Below are 17,191 nucleotides of genomic sequence, written 5' to 3' on the forward strand. Positions count from 1 at the left end.
TTTCAGATGAAAGGGAGTATTTGAAGTTATCCCATTCCAATGACCATATGAGGTGAAAGATGAACCTTAAACACTAAAGAGCACACACTGAGAGAAGACTTGGGTAAAACCTTTCGCACTTAGGTTGTTTCTATTGAGGTTGCATCTCTCTGAACTTTTCCCCCGACTATAAAGGCAAGGTCAAGGTCTGAGTCTAGGCTAAATGATGTCAAGTACAAGGGTTGTAGGAAAGGCCAAAAATTGCTATAGCTCATCTGGCAACAGATGAAGATTTAGGCAGCTGGACTAATCTCCAAGTTTGTAAGATTTCTTCATGCTGCAGGGTAGTAGAGTTCCGTGCAAATTTGAGCCATTTGATGGACATTACTTCCCTGTTAACTGGGGAAAAAGACTCTTTTAGTAATTTTCAAGACTGAACCAAATTCCCCCTCTAGTACTGATGGACTCTTCCTGGTCTTAAATACTGGCATACTGTTCTTTATTTTTCCTGGCTTCAAGCAGGCATATTAAGATTTCATGGACATCTGAATCTTTCTTTGAGTATCTGGGAACACATCAGAGAAACCAGATAGAAAAGAGGGAAAAGGAAATCGGTTATTTCCTTAGCCTTTTGAAGCAAATGAATTGGAAGGATGCTTTCTGTGATGCTCATTGGCCCAAAACTGCCTGGAATCTCTGAAAACACCATCTTTTATTTCTTACTGCCTAATTTTTAACCAAGTATTTCACAGACATATTTAGCACATGATTTTCACATATGTATTCCCAGGATCCATGCAGCAGAGTTGGAGAGAGACTGTAGCATTGCAAGACTACAAAGTAATTTGAAATTGAGGGATATACTAATGAAGAAACTAAAGTAGATGAAACGCTTAGAAACACAGAAAGGAATCAATAGGAGGTGAAGTTTGCCTGATTTGGAAAGTTAAATATTAAATCATCTGCTTTAGTTCAGTATGGCCAGCCAGTAGGGCTAGATAGAAGTCAAATTTAGAGTACAGCAATTTATACACATTTCTTCAAAAGATGGAGGAAATATAATTTCACAGTAGGAAGATTAAGATCAATAATAATAGCAAACATTGATAGGTTTTTAAAAATATGTGTTAGGCGCTGTGTTCAGTACTTTACGAACATTATCTCATAATACCCATTTTATAAATGAGGAAATTGAGGTTTTGCCAGAAGTAACTCAGCTGATAGACTAGTTGAACCAGGCATGTCTGACTTCAGAGCTTCATTCTCTGTACTAAACTATACTAGCCACCTGTGTGATTTTGGTTAGTCAGTCCATTTAAATAACATGAGGGTTGGACTAGATAATTTCTAGATTTTGTACTATAATTTTTAGAAGAGTACTACAAAGTTGGAAGAATTCTGTCATGGTAAAACATTTAGAGAGAAACTGACGTAGTGATTCTAATCCTATTTCAAGTTAATGATTCAAAATATCAGTTCAGCATATGTTATATACCAGGCACTATGTAGTTAAATTTACAAAAAGCTCAACTAATCCTCAAAACAATCCTTCCGACATAGGTTTATTGTCCCTGAGAAAGATCATAATTATTCATAGAGTTAGCCACATCAAAGATGTCAAAGATAGTTGTTTAGAATTCAAATGATTTTAGTTATCAAAGTACACCATTGTGGCCTTTAAAAGTAATAAAAAATTGGAATTATGAAGCAACAAGTTTTTTGAAGAAGTGTTTCTCCAGATTAGTACTGTGTACTTTTTTCTAACACAATGTTGTTTAAATCAAACATTTTTAAAATTTAGTAAAAGTGACACTGATATATTTTCTTCACAATTAGAATTCATTTTATGAGACTTCTGTCTTGAAAATAGTTCCAAATTAAAGGTATGAGGTTTCCAGTAACTTGAGGTCTCTAAAATTTGACTTGGGATAATATTGGGACTATCTGAGATATTAAGAACTCTATGTATCAAGCACCCTGTTACTTACTTCCCATAATGACACTATGAGGTTTTTGGTATTATCTTCATTATAACAAATGATTATAAATACAGAATTTATTTTTAATAGTTTGTACTTTTTGTCACTTAGCCCTAATTCTCCTAGTTCAAGGACATACTCAGAACTAGAAAGCTAGTTTAAGGATGACTTTTCTCCAGTAATCAGATTCCATCAGTGTTAAGTTCCCATGAATCATGAAGCAGTTTATATATGCATTAGATAAATGTCATTTCACCACAGTAGCCTGAAATGAGCTTTTTAATTCCTGTAGTTAGCATACCATCTCATTGTAAGTATTACATGCAAGCTGTTGACAACATTTAGGCCCAAGTCTAGTTGTTCTTTAGCAGGAAATAGCTGCAAGGTGGTCAGTACCTCCAGAGATCTGAAGGGAAATGTCCTGCTTTAGCTTCATCTGCTCGGCTAACGTCATCTTGAGTCCCATGTATTCACTGTAGCAGGGTTGGCAAACTGCTGCACCAGCTGTGTATATCCAACCCACGGGCCAAGGATGGTTTTCACATCTTTAAGTGGTTGAAAGAAATCAAAAGAAGAAGAATGTTTTATTAAAATTGAAAATTATATGAAATTCGAATTTTAGTGCCCTTGAATAAAGTTTTAATGGCCACAGCCACATTCATTCCTTTCTGTATTGTCAAAGGCTGCTTTCTCACTGTGATAGCAGAAGTGAGACTTCTGCCCATATGGGGCAGGGCCCATATGGCCTAAAGGTACTTCCTGCCTGGCTCATCACAGAAAATGTTTGCCAGCCACTGATTATAAGATCAAATCAAAACTCTTTCCTAGCATGGCGTACAAAACCTTTATGATCCTGCATATCTCTCCCACTTCATCTTCTATATTCTTTCTCTCTGATAATAACCCTGAGCACTAACCATTTTGAACTGCTAGGACTGCTTAGACTCTGACATGCCTTCTCCATATCTAAGTATTTTTCCCTGCTATTCTTGCTACATGAAATCATTCCTTTCCATCCTGAGTACACCCAACAAATTCCTATTTGTCTTCCAATGTTTGGGTTTAAGCATCCCTTCTCTGCATCCCTAGTATCCTTTGCTCTTTTTCCACCTTACCCTCCTTCACTGAGACAGTCAGCTTTTTGTAAGATGGATATTGTCTCTTGTTCCTCTTTGTATCTGTAGTAGGGTTTCTCAAGGCAGGCACTGCCAGCATTTGGGACTGGAGAATTTCCAGTCACGGAACCATCCTTTGCATCACAGGGTGTTCAGCAGCTTCCCCAGCCTCTACGCATTAAATTCTAGGAGCCCCTGCCTCTCCTGCCCCATCATAACAATCAAAAATGTCCCCAGACATTGCCAGATGTTTCATGGTAGGCAAAACTGTCTGTATTTGAGAACCATTGCCCTAGAACTTTGCACAGTCACTAGCCCATTGTAGATACTGAGTAAATGTTGAATTGCATATTAAAACACTTGATTCACATTGAATTGTACACTTCAAAGGATGATTTTTGTGGTGTGTTAATGATATCTCAAAGCTGTTTTTTTAATAAAATGGTTTGGCTTACTGTTCCCTATTATCAGTGGCACTACTATGGTGGATTTTGTTAGTCTTCCATAATAGTTGCCAGTGCAACTGATTGTATCTTGTACTGCACTGCTTGATGGCAAACATACATTTTCTTAATACTGACTTCAACACTAGGAAGTTGACCTGATTTTCACTTCTTACCTTTTTGGGAAATGCGTACACAAAAAGATCCATTAACTTACTCAGATGTCACATAACTAGTGAGCATGTGTGAAAGGACACAGGACTCAGCTCTTGTCTGGTTTTGAATACCTGTGTTCACATCACTTGGCCCTGTTGTTCCACAGCCAGATGTCAGCCACAAGAAGCCTAACTTCTTTGTTAGGTGAAAATGTAAATATTTACCAAAGATAATATGTATATGTAGCAGATATGAACAGCTTCTAAATCATGGAAGCATGATTTTTGTTTAAAATGCTAAATACTGAGTTTTTTTCATTGGCAACATAGCCCACATGCTTTATGGTGGGTATTTGTTTTGTTGTAGTTGTTTTGGTTGGTTTTCTTTGAGTACACCAAGGAAACACTTTTTCCTTTGGTTCCTGAGGCGGTGGGGAAACTATTCAGAAACATCATAAAGATCTCATTTTCTGCTTAAAAAAAAAAAAAGAAATTTGATAGGTGGCATTATCAGTTCTGTTTTCCACCTTGCCTTAGAGCAGTGGCACTGAGGCAAATACAACCTGTAAGACTGGTAATCTTTAGAATGGTCCGTACAACTGAGCTTTCTATGATGATGGAAACGTGCTAGGTCTGTATTGGTCAGTATGATAGCCACATGTAGCTATTGAGCACTGGGAATGTAACTATGATAGCCGAGGAACTGAATTTATAAGCTAATTAATTAAACTGTAAATAGCCACGTGTGTCTGGTGGCTAGCATATTGGAGAGCACAGCTTTAGAAGACTTAGCTTTGATAAAACCACAAATCCAAGTTTAGCCCCAGCAAATATTTTAGGGGTCAGAGACCCCAGTTTCAGATTGAATAAATTACCAGTGTTGACTACATATGGAAAGTATAGAAATATCCACTTTCACAATACAATTGAAAAGGTTACTGTTATACCTCAGCAATGGGACTTGTAGAAGGACAAAATTACTTAGTAGGGAGTAAACTCACATTACACTTGATACTTCAATATTTATGAACAGCTTCTAGTAAGTAATTTTTCTGTTGACTTAATATAGTGATAAATTATCCAGTGAGAGGCAATTCTTCAATTCTCCATTTATTGAAGAATAAAATGGATAATGTGATATGTCATTGCTTTAGGTGTTTAAGAATTATTGTTGGAGTAAAGAAACTTTTGCTTGATTAAAATTTTAGAACTTTTTACTAGAACATTTGTTTTTTGGCTCTTGGTTCAAATGAAAGCTACATTAAGGAATTCAGGAAACTAGAAAAATTTTCTTCTTTGGGTTTATTGCTGAGTAATTGTCAAAAGGCACAATGTTTTGGACTATTCTTTTCGTACCCATATTATGGTGATGAGAGTGAAAATGGGACTAAGTTGATGTGTTTTCATCTGCATCATCATTAAGAAGGAGAAAAATATTTTATTTCAAATGCCATCGTAAGTTAGCTGTAGTTTGGGGCAAGTTACATATAAACCCATTTTATTCCTTTGATTGTGTGTGTCCATTAAATCTATTAAATGTAGGAAAAAAGCAAATAAATTACAATAGAGACAGAGATGAGTTTTATTATTCTTAGATTTTTAAGAATAATTCAAATTCTTGTTAACTTTTTATTTATATTTATTTTACCCTGGCACTTACCTTGTATTAATTGCTAGTGATTGAAGTTTTGACATGCAGATGCATTTTTAGTTGAAGGAAACTTGATATACAAGATTATATTAGTTTCAGGTGTATAAAAATGATTCGACCGATTTGACCATCATGTACATTGTAATATGCTCACTGATGCATTCTTCACTTGATCTTAGCCAAAAGGCTGAGAAGTGACAGATGCATTCTTAAAGATTATACATCACTCTCCTTAGAGTTACAGATCATCTATGCTAAGAATTTGGAAGACTTTTTAAAAAATAATTTTTATCTTTTCCCTTCCCCGTTTCCTGACTTGCTCCTTTTAGGGAAGTAAGATGAAGCTAAAGAGGTCTGTGATCTAGATAAAAAGGTTCAAAAATACTGTTTCCATATTTTTGCAGTTTTGGTGTTTTCTTTTACATTTGTCTTCTTCAGTTTTTTACTTCCTCTGTTGAGAGAATTGGCTGCTCCATTTGTATTCTGTGCATGTATCAGATGGGCTCAGTGGGAGCTTTGTCTGTGGCAGAAACCATAATGTCCAGGAGTTGGTGAGCTAATTAAGAAGTTTCCTTCAAAGGATATTCCTTGTGTGGACTGCTTATCAGAAAAGATGTAAATGCTATTAATGACAGTTCCCTAGATCTCAAATATGCAGCACACAGTACAGTGTGATTAATAAAAATCACCACACTCCATGCTCTAGGAGGTACAAAAAATGAAAAGGGCAGGTTCCCTGACCCTCAGGAACTTGGGATTCAGGTGATAAAGTGACCATAGTACAGGGCAGATTAAGTCCTCTTAGAGTACATAGGAGGGGAAGATTATTTCTAACTGGTATGGTCAGAGAAGGTTTTGTGGAAAAATGCCACTTGAGCTAGAATGTGAGGAATAGGTAGAATTTTGATCAGTGAAGACTGAGGAAACAGACTCCTACTGGCAAGAAACAAAGGCATCAAGGCATACACATACGGGAAGCTCTTGATGACAACAGACTGGAATCTGCTTTGAATACCTAGGAAAGGAAATGTGAGGGGACGTGGTAGAAGATCTAGCTATCTAGGGGGGTTCAGACCAGAGTGAAAGGAAAGTGCTGGTGGAAGATTTGGAACAGGGCACAAGGAAGGAAAGATTTTTGAAGTTGGTGATAAGTTTAGGAAGGTTATTTCAGCAGCAGGATTGAATAGAAGTGGGAAAAACTAAAGAAAAGTAACCTTGTTAAGTGGTTATCACAATCAGACATTTACTGGGTAATCACACCAACTGGAGCTTTATTTGTAAAACCACATAAAAGTTGCTGATCTTTCCCTTTTTTTTCCTGGAGAAATAGCACTCTGGCTTTTGGCCATCTTAGCACAACTTTTATATAGCTTTGAAATGTAAAAGAAAGAAAAGAATACTCTTTTGGTAAAGTCAGTGAAAAGCTTCTAGTTTGTGATATTTTAATTAATAGGTAGATCTTACATGAAACTTTGATGTCAGTACTTTTCCTTATGAAATGACTATATGACGTTGGGCACATTACAGATTGTAATGTGGTGGGTCGATAGTGCGTGATTTTAGATACATTTTGTCCTAATCTGCAAGTGTCCTGACAAATGTTAAGTAGGCAAAAAGTGTGCTTCCCCTATGCCCTTTGTTCAGTTGGGTGATTTTTTTTTTCGCAAGTATAATACTGAAATGGTGCAGGCGTGAAGCCGAGTGGGGGGCCCGCTGCCACTTTTCATCACCAGTACTATCGCTTCTTCCCTTTGCTTTACTCTGGATCACCTGTACAAATGGACTGCGCTGGTTCATTTAGATGAGGTAAGGGTTCATTGCCCTCTACCCTGTATCCGTACATGGGTGTATAACTAATACATTCTGCAGCCAAAGCCCTATATGTTTGTGTATGGGACATTTGATTTTTTAAGGATCAACAGTTTTGAACAGGTTAAATCACCTATGTTTTAGATTATGAGCTTAATCTAATTCCATTAAACAATTTTTAATCTCATCAAACAATAATACTGGGGTATTCAAATTCTTAACAAAAGTTAGTACATTTTATAAAAATGGAGTATTTTTCCCCCTTTCCTCCTTTACTTCCTCTTTTTCATCATATACTTACCCATTCTCTTTATTGATATCTATCATGTGTAAGATTTTCTTGCTTAATTTTAAATGAGCTACGCTTTATTATTAAGGTTTTTTTCGGCTAAGTACTCTATACATATTCATTTAATCTTCTCAACAATTCTGTGAGGTAATCATTTTATTTTAGAGATGAGGAGACAGCCTCAGGTTAAGTAACTTGCCCAGGACACAAAGTTAGTTATTGGCAGAGCCAGATTTAAAACTGTATCTGAACGCTCAAAAGCTGGCATCTTAACCACTATCCCTCTTTAAACACTGTGCCTTCCCTAATGCCGGATGATGGGACCCCAGCTTTGGTAATGGAGGAACACAGGTCCAAAGGGAATGTTTCCATAGAGAAGGTCTAGGATTTTTTTAATGGAAGGGAATATGGGGGTCATCAACCCTCATGTAAAACAAAACCCTTATGTTTCTGAGAAGTGCTCTCTAATTAACTAGATTCATATAGTGCCTGTAGTAATAGTACTAGTAACATAGTAACAAGTACAACATAACTAGTAACTAGTCCTATGGTGGGGAAGTAATTTTCATCAGAACAAACTGATTTGTGGGTGGAGGTAAAGGCAGAAAGCAGTGTGGAATGTGGACTCGGAGGGTCTCTGCTTTTTCCTGTACTGTGTCTGATTTCATGACATCTGGGATTTGCTTCAAAATAATAGAGGAGAAGGGAAATGGATGCGGATGTGGATGGGGCAGGATTGGCCATGGTTTGATGGTTGTTGGGTTGTGTGATAGATGCTCAGGTTTCATTATATTTTTATGTCTATTTTGTGTATGTGTTCAAAATTCTCCATAATAAAGTGTCTTTTAAAATTAATTGAAAGCACTGTTTTCGTGATTTTGTAGTGGTTAGATTATGTATATGTTTTCTTGTCCAAAATTCTCTTGGATGTTTTAGTCAAAAGAAACATTTTTTTCTAGCGTTTTTTCTCTCTTAGAACCTCCTTCATCTCTTCTTTTAATTACTTGTTTAAAGAACTCAACTTTTCCTGTGCTGAAGGTGAAGCTGACTGTCGGCTGCCTATGTGGCTGAAGTATTAGGATAATTTATCTAATTTTTCTAGGAATAACTTCTCTTTGACATTATTTTTGAACTCAAAGACTTGCTTGCATTGTTCTTGTTAGTAAAAAAAATCGCTAGGATGTACTTAGTAATTGGAGTCAGCTGCACTTAAGACTGTTCAGCCAGACTGTTATTTTAGCCTTCACTAGTAGAGTTTTTAACACCAGTTTGACCTTACTTTGAAACATTCCCAAAATACCATACTTTAATATCAATTTATATACTTTCATATTAAAGCAGGGCAAGGTCCCTGGAGAAAAAAATAATGAAACTCTAACTTCCTACAAATACAGGAAAAAAGGTAGATTTTTCTGATTTTTTTTTTTTTTTTTTTGTAAAGAAAAATAGAGAAAGAGCTTGGGTAAACTTTTTCTGTGGTCAGGTATAATGCTCGCAAATGCATCCTAAGGTATACTAGTCACAGAAAGATAGGATACCTACAAATAAGGCAGGCTGAGTCCCTCCGCCTATGTGCCTTACTACTGCTGCTTGAGGGTAGAGACCGGATCCTCAGTCGTGGCATCGAGTAGATGCTCAAGGAATTTGTTTCTGACTGCTAAATACTAAATTCCCATAATTTTACACCAATCGTATTTTAGGCAGGTAAAGCTCAAATTTCATAAAACTTTTCTGAAAATAAGTTCTAAGTTTTTGTTAATTCCAGAGCGGGGGCAGTTTCCTGATTCCTTTCTTCTCTGTTTTCTTGCCACTGTCCCTACTTTTTGGCCACTGGTAAACTCCCATCTAGTAGAATGTCAGAGGCAGAGTAAATTGACAAGTGTAGATATCCTTTTGTAAGTAGGTTGAGAGGGTTTCAGTATTCTCAGGACTTCAATTGTTTGTCTGAAGACACAGCTATCAGTGAATCCATATAAGGCAGTCTGACTTCCTCCCATCTCTTCTGAGCCTTGTACGACATATATGTCTAGATGCCATGATAGATCAATGCCAGTGAAGACCTGGAACATTTCAGACAAAAACTCCGACTTGTTTTCTTATGCTATATGTAGGAATTGATCAAGTATTTTATAATGAAATATCCCTCCAGGCATTCTACATCTTCTGGTGATGCAAAACCCTTAGACAGTCCTTGTTAAGTTTAAAATGCTGTTATCCATTACCTTTCTGAGATGGTTGGCCCAATGTTTTTCATAAAATAATAAAACTTGTGAAAGATTAAAATGTTATAATGGTTGATCCTCAATAGCTAAAAAGCCATTTATTTAACAACACAGCATTAATCTGCATGTTCTTGAGCTTTAAGTTTGCCTTAATTAACCCTTTGTTTTCTTGACTCCTCCAAGTCAACTATTGGAATTGTAAAAGAGTTGCTGAGGAAGTTAAAGATTAAAGATAATTTCTTAGTAAGTTGATTTACATCAAAGAATTACTTCATATAGATAAACTAGATAATGATACTGGTGAGATTTCCAGACCCAAATCATTATAGCATTTTGAGTAGGCTCTTGGTGACAAATTGCCCTCAACCTGTTTGTCTCACCACCATAAGGTTTAAAACATAAAAATATAAGTGTTTAAAATTTTCTGTTTCCTTATCAGAAATACTCATTTAGACCATAACAACCGTTAGAACAAGATAACAACTCCAGGCCAGCTGTCAAATGTTTACCATTATCAAAACTCTCCCTGGAGGGAGATGCAGCTTTGGCTCGCCTCACCGGCAGTAATTTAATTTTTCCTTCATTCTGACTCGGAAATGGCAGCATTTTTCAAAGCTTCCTCCCACTGATGGCTGAGATTTTCCTTGTGAAATGATTTCCACCAGTCTTGAATCTTTCTTGTTTCTGCCGTCTTCACCTTTGCTGATGGTTCTGCAACTCATCACCAGCTATGCAAACTGACAGTTCACATCCTGGGGCAGCAGCAGGGTCTGGCCTGCAGAAAGGAGCAGCCTGCCCAAATTTACGCTCACAAGATCTCTTAATTCACAAAAGCATTTGCTCTAGTTCCTGTGCTCTGCTGCAGGGGCTATGGAGAGGGAGTGGGGGCTGGGGCAGGACCATCGGGAGAATGTTCTGAAGAGGAGAGAGGCTCTCTTCACACTCTACTGAGTACACAGACTTTGGAGATGAGAAACAGACGGAGAGAGGCATTTCCAACCGTCCTGCTGATCTGTGCGGGAGTTCACTGAACTGTACAACATAGCACCAGACCCTCGTGCCATTTAATGTGCCTTTTAAAAATTGTCCTTAAATGTTCAGCACAAATATCCCTCCCCCTTTTACTTAAGTTGACAAAGAATATAAAAACTAAAAAGGAAAAAAAAAAGCTAAATATTGCAGTGAGAATGACCAGAAATTGCTTTCCTCTCTGGAGTTCTGTTTAATATGAAAGTCCTCTTAACAAGAGTGGACAGAGGAAGTTTTAGGTTTGATTTGAACTTCATGTACATGACATATTTCATTTTTTTCTTCTTCACAAATCAGCCCGGGCCACTTGTTTGCAGAAACTGCCAAGCCTTCCCTGGCTGCTTCTAAGATACTCCTGGAGTCTGAGGTTGCCTTTTATCTTCTTTGTAGAGACGTACTTTTGTCCTTTTCCCTGCAGCGCCCAACTCTTCTATAGAGGATTCATCCCTCTGTGCATAGTCTACTCCAGACAGGGCAGCTGGCTCATCACTGTTCCCTAGCACAGGTCACATCTGTACTTCGTGTACTAGTTTGGGCCAGTCTGAAAATTGCTTTGGAACACAGATTGTTTAAAATGATTGACCTCTTAGGAGTATTTCTACCCACTCCCTCCCCAGATGTCTAAAGCAACGTAATCAAATCAGTAGGTTGTTTTCATGACTTTGAAAATTGAGCTTAATTATAATTAAAGTAAAAATGCTAGAATCCTGAGTTAGATCTAAATTCTAGGCTTTGCTCTTCCACTGTGTTCTTCAGTTTCCTTCCTTGTGAGCTTCACAGTCACAGCAAGAGGATGGGATGGGATTGTGGATGATAGATAAATAGATAACACAATCATGTCCCTAATTTGGGTCTTGCTATTTCAGAATGTATAGTATGCTCAGTTGTAGTGGATCTTTGAACTATCTGTGAATGAAGTTTGTTATGCAAATTGGTATCTTAAATAATATATCAGAGAACATTCACTGCAGGAAACGAAAACATTTTGTACAGTTCTACTCACATAGTTGTATACAGCACTCCCAATGGTAGGTGTTGTGTCAGTGTAGATCTAGCACACTTCTGCGTCTCAACAAATGTTCTTCAGGATAGCTCCTGTTGCCTTGTTTGAGACTGGCCATTTCCCTAATTGCCTGGATTAGAGGTATTTTTATATTCTCAACAATGCTTTGGCAATATGCATTTGAGGAGCTTACAACTTGGTTGGGGGAGCAAATACCAATACGATATAGTACTGTGTGCTCAATTCCAGGAGAAGCCTTATAAAAATAAGTGCTGTAGGAACTTTAGATCAGTATGTATGTGTGTGTGTATATATATACATGTATTATTTTTAAAACCTTCCAAGTATCTATATAAAGAAACACATGGAAGTTTTTTTTTTATTATTTCCAGAACTTGATATATTCTGTGTTGCATAAAATCTTTAGCTGATACACATGAAACCTCCCTCAATTTTGGAGTCAACTAATTTTATTTGGTGTAGTAGTTCTTCTTAGACTATCTACCTTGTATTGAGTGCTTACTATGTACCAAACATTTTGTGCCAGACACTATTCCAAACTCTGTTTTAAATTGCTCATGGAGGTTCAAAAACTCAGATACTCCAATGGCCAGTTTTAAGTGGTGGGGTCTGCACCAAATTCCCTGCCCTGAAGGTTTCCCCTGCTGCTCTATTCCATGCCATTACTGCAGAGATGTAGGCCCAGCGCTGGCAGCCCTTCCATTAGTCAAGAGAGACAGAAAATACACCTTTTTATGGATATTTCCTGATTTTTAAAACAGGTCAAATAAAAGTTTGTGTCTTTATATTACATATTCAACCCCATTTTATCCTCACAACACCCCTAACAAGACAAGGATAATGATTTGTACTTGCCCACTTTTAACACAGCTAATAAGTAGCAAAAGTGGAATTCTACCCCAGGTCTACCTCACTCCAAAACTACTGTGCCCTCTCACCTCTCTGCTGGATGTGTGGGAGTGGCACCATGGCTATTTTTGGCAGAAAAATGCTGTTTGGTTAAAACAAGGCCCCTTAGCAAAATTGTCACATCATGTAGGGCTATACCATAGAGGGTCATCTTCCAGAGAAATAGTTCTTTATGGCTTTGGGAGGAATTCATTATAACAATGAAGGTATTGGTGACTGTAAATATCAAACAAAAGCTCTGTTGCCTTCTTAGCAGATTTATTATTTCAACCTCATGGTACTTGTAGAAAAGCTACACACATACCCTAAATCATTTGTAGAGTTCTTCAAGTTTCACAGAGTAGCAAAAGTAAGCGTGGCAATTGTGCAAGGCCTGACCTTGCCAGAGAGAAAGGAGAAATCTTTAGTTCTCAGGATCTACTAAATATTTAATCGCTTTTGTTGAAATTCTAAATGAACTTTGTGGCTTGAAGGAGTTAACACACCCCCACAAACCTGCCTTCAGCTGGTAAGATGAGGCCCATTATTATTATTATATACAGCTGTAAAAAGCTGGTTACATAGCATAAATTGCATTGAAACACTTAGGCCACGAGATTACTCAGGAAGAATTGTATTGCTTGTTCAGTCATATATTTTGATCTTTATTGCTAGTAGTTTATTCTCATGAGGGTTGGGGATTAGCCTTGCTTTTAATGTAAAAAGTGTATCTATGAGGGTAAAAATATAAAACGAAAATAGATTTTTAATGGCAACTTTGGTTCTTAGCATTAATTTTACATGCATTTTTCATTCTGAACTTTTAAACAGTTTTGAGAAACATATGAGAGATTTGTGAATAGGGGCAAGAGAGGGTCAGATGTATCAAATCCTTGGATTCCAGCAAATGTAGGATTTGTGGACAAGCAGAGAAGCACACATGTGTTGGGAATGTAAATTAAAATAAAACCTCACTTTGGGGAGACTTTGAGAAGTGAGTGCACCAAGTTACCGCAAATGTCAGAGGCATTTATCTTCTTAATAAATTAACAAAATATTAAAATAAACATTAATTTTATCAGTTTGCATTTTTTCCTCTCTGGATGAAAGTGTTTCAGGAAAAATCATAAAAGAATCTATGGTAGCTCTGAGAGGTTAAACTCAACAGTTGTTTTCTTTGAAGTCCCTGGCCATGAGGTTAATTGCCAAAACTGCTTGTGGAAAAGGTGGTAACAATTTAACAAGACTGTACAACTGCAGAGACGTAGATGAATATCAGGTGTTTGCAGATGTTTTTCCTAACAGGAAAGGGGGTGGGGAGGAGAGGAGGAACAGAATGAGAAACAGGGGAAGAGAGAGGCCTGAATAAAGTCCCAGCTGAACAGCCAATAATTCTTTGTTTGCTTAGCCAATCATCCTGTAATTGGCCAGGAGGTTAATAGGAGTCTATTGATTGGTCAGGAGGAGTGCTTACTGTGGCTGTTTTTACAGTATGCTCCCAGACAGAAGGCTGCAATTACTGGAGCTCTCATTGCCACTCTGTAGGGCCACCGCTGCTCTGATTTATGAAACCTGATCAGGTTGCTGTTGGCAGTTTATGTTCTAAATGTTGCCTTCTGGGTCTTTGCTGCTTATGGGTCAGTGTGCTGTTTCTCAGCATTTATTGTGGTCATTTGAATAGGTAAGCTTATTTATGACTTATTGAAGTAGGAATACATTAAAAATAATAGCCACCACCCACACAGACTGGAAAGTGGCAGCGATCATTGCGATGTGTCATAGAGTCCCCACCTGCTCTGGAAGGAGAAATTCTGCTGCCAGCATAGAGTTTACAGTAGATCAAAACAATGTAGTCCTTCCTTTATCTGCCTTTAACAGCATGCTTCTCAACTCTCCTCATCAATTTTCACTAACTGATTACACCTGGATTTGCTTTTGTACAACTTCTAATAGATTTGGTTGGAGGTATTTTAGAGGCAAGGAAACTGAGGCCCAGTTTCCAATGTCTTAGCCATTCGGACCACTTCTGGGACTCACAATGGGGCTCTTCTGTCTTAACCCATCCTGACCTAGTCCTGACCCTAGCATTACTAATAAGGTCATTCATTTCTCACTTGCTAAACTTGACTATAAATCCTTCTGCTACTCAAGATCTTGTTTTTCCACCCTTGCTCAAACCTTCTTTTGTAGTTCAGAGTTGAAGGGGAGTAAATCTCTGCTGATGATGGTGAGGCCCTTGAGCCACACATTTCTGTGTAGCCACGTCTAAACCACTGTATTTCACCTACACTTCCAGCTTGTCACTTAAGGCTGTGATGACTTCATCTACTGCTGCTACTGTTTCCTCCTGTTTCTCCTGCTGCTTTAATTTTACTACTACTTAAAAAAAAAAGTTAAGGACTTTTGCAAATCCCCTCACTGCTAACTCTTGGCATTGCTCAGCATCTGTGTTTTGAACGATTGCTCTATTCCAGGCACTCTTGTGTCTGCTGCAGTCGTGGTGGCTATAGACCACAGCTACCTGCTGATTGAGCTCCTGCAAACTCAGGACCGTTCCTAAAACCCACCCAGCTTTCTGTAAAAAGTGTGCCAGGCGCCAACCCTGCAAAGTGATGGGGCACACAAAGGACAGAGATCCTCAGTATGCCCACAGAAATTGGTGTTGTGACAAGAGAAGATGGTGCTGAGGCTGGAATGCCTTGAGCCCAACTGCAGACACCAGAGACTGTTGCATCTCAGTAAGAGATGTGAGCATTCTGAACTGGGAGGAGATAAGAGAAAGGGCCAGGTGATCCAGTACTAAGGTTCATGTTTCATTTTATTATGAAGGGTATAACATCTTGAAATTATGTTAAAAAAAGAGAGAGACCACAACTACCCCCAAGACTGCAGATTGCTGGTCCTTTTCCTTTTGGAAAGAAAGGTGCCACGGCAGGTACAACTTCCTCTGCAAGGCACTGAAAGATAGGATTGCCCCACCTGAGGCAAAGGATCTGCAGACATCCTTCCAGAGGTGTTACTGAACTGTTGTTACTTGTGCTGTCTGGACACTGTGGGAGACAATACCTTTCCTTCTTCCTTCTTTTAAAAATATTCTTCTGTCATCCTGTTGTAACCCCCCATTTTTCTCAAGAACCTTGGTAACTTTCTTCCTGTCAATTGTACATGGAACTCTCCCCTTGCTTCTGCAAACGGGTGGTCTTCTCCTTCCCTCCCCACTCTTACCTCACCTGGAAGTCTATTCTGATTGTGATTTCATCTTTTATGAGAGTCTTTTCAACTGTTCCAACTAACCTGTTGTTATCATACTGTTATGATACAGGAGAGTATTAATCTGACCTGTCTCTCGGTGTGGTAATTATAGCTCAAGCACAGCAAAATGTTAGTAACTAAATTGCCCACAGGCTAGTCTGCCACTAGTAGACTTTGTGATTATCACTCCTGCTTTTCTCCCCAGTTCATATTTAGACAAGATTGTCTTTTCTGTCTGTGTTTTTGCTATGTTATTGTTTTTACTATGTATGTCAGAGGGAAAGAGATGACTCTGTGTGCTTAAAAGATCTGGCCTGACCAACCCTCAAAATGTAATGTGACATCTCTTGTTTACTTAATTTGGAATTCATAAGAGTAGGTAGCTTGATACTTCGAGACAGACTACATGTTCTTTATCCTTTGCTTAAACATCATTCAAAAATATCAGAGCCCCAGAGAAAAGTCCCTCAAACACATACTCTCCATCATTGTATGCCTGTAGAATCCTTGTTTTGGTTTATTGTTTTCTTGTATTTTGCTAAACTTCACTGTTTATCTCACTGTCAAGTTTTATATCAGAACTCAATGGTATTTATAAGATTCTTTAGTAACACAGTGATGTCTGAACTTTTATCTTCCCATTTGTACATACAATCTGCTACTGTTTCCCAGAGGAATTAACAACCAACACATAACAACAAAAAAAATTTGAACAATCCATGTTCTGAAACTAGCTAGTTTAAGGGTCTCATCATTTGATAAAGGAGAATAAACAGACAACAACCCATTCTTTTAGAGAAGGGAAGCAAGGGTTGAGTGTGTGAGCTGGTGTTCATCCCCTAGGACCACTCTGTTCTCTTGGCGGACCTTCCCTTTAGATGTTTGTCTCACTGTATTCCCTCAGTTTTGTTTTGTTTTGTAAGGAAGGGAGGGGGAAAAGTTGAAAGGTAGGGAATCAGAAACTCATGTAATAAAGCAGCAGAGATTGTGAACTAAGAGTGGAGCAAATGCAGTATTTGGAGGTATAACTTTTTTTTTTTTTTTTTTTTTTTTGAGAGGGCATCTCTCATATTTATTGATCAAATGGTTGTTAACAACAATAAAATTCAGTATAGGGGGGTCAACGCTCAATGTACAATCATTAATCCATCTCAAGCCTAATTCTCGTCAGTCTCCAATCTTCTGAAGCATAACGAACAAGTTCTTACATGGTGAACGAATTCTTACAGAGTGAATAAATTCTTACATGGTGAACAGTACAAGGGCATTCATCACAGAAACTTTCGGTTTTGATCATGCAATATGACCTATAAACAATCAGGTCAAATATGAATATTCGTTTGATTTTTGTACTTG

At 37.9% G+C, this 17,191-nt stretch overlaps 1 protein-coding gene across 23 annotated transcripts in view; it reads left to right on the plus strand.

Moving 5' to 3' along the window:
* Positions 1–17,191, plus strand: part of BCAS3 (BCAS3 microtubule associated cell migration factor) — a 632,290-nt gene that overhangs the window by 426,345 nt on the left and 188,754 nt on the right. The window contains exon 24 of one of the 23 annotated variants that reach the window (XM_073235305.1): positions 7–16,980. The exons of the other annotated variants lie outside the window; for them this stretch is intronic. Coding sequence (XP_073091406.1) covers positions 7–56 — 50 coding nt within the window. The 3' untranslated portion in view covers positions 57–16,980. Of the gene's footprint in view, positions 1–6; positions 16,981–17,191 lie in introns of those variants that run through there. 23 annotated transcript variants of the gene reach the window in all.

The sequence above is a fragment of the Manis javanica genome, chromosome 4 (genome assembly GCF_040802235.1).
Source record: "Manis javanica isolate MJ-LG chromosome 4, MJ_LKY, whole genome shotgun sequence".
NCBI lineage: Eukaryota > Metazoa > Chordata > Mammalia > Pholidota > Manidae > Manis > Manis javanica.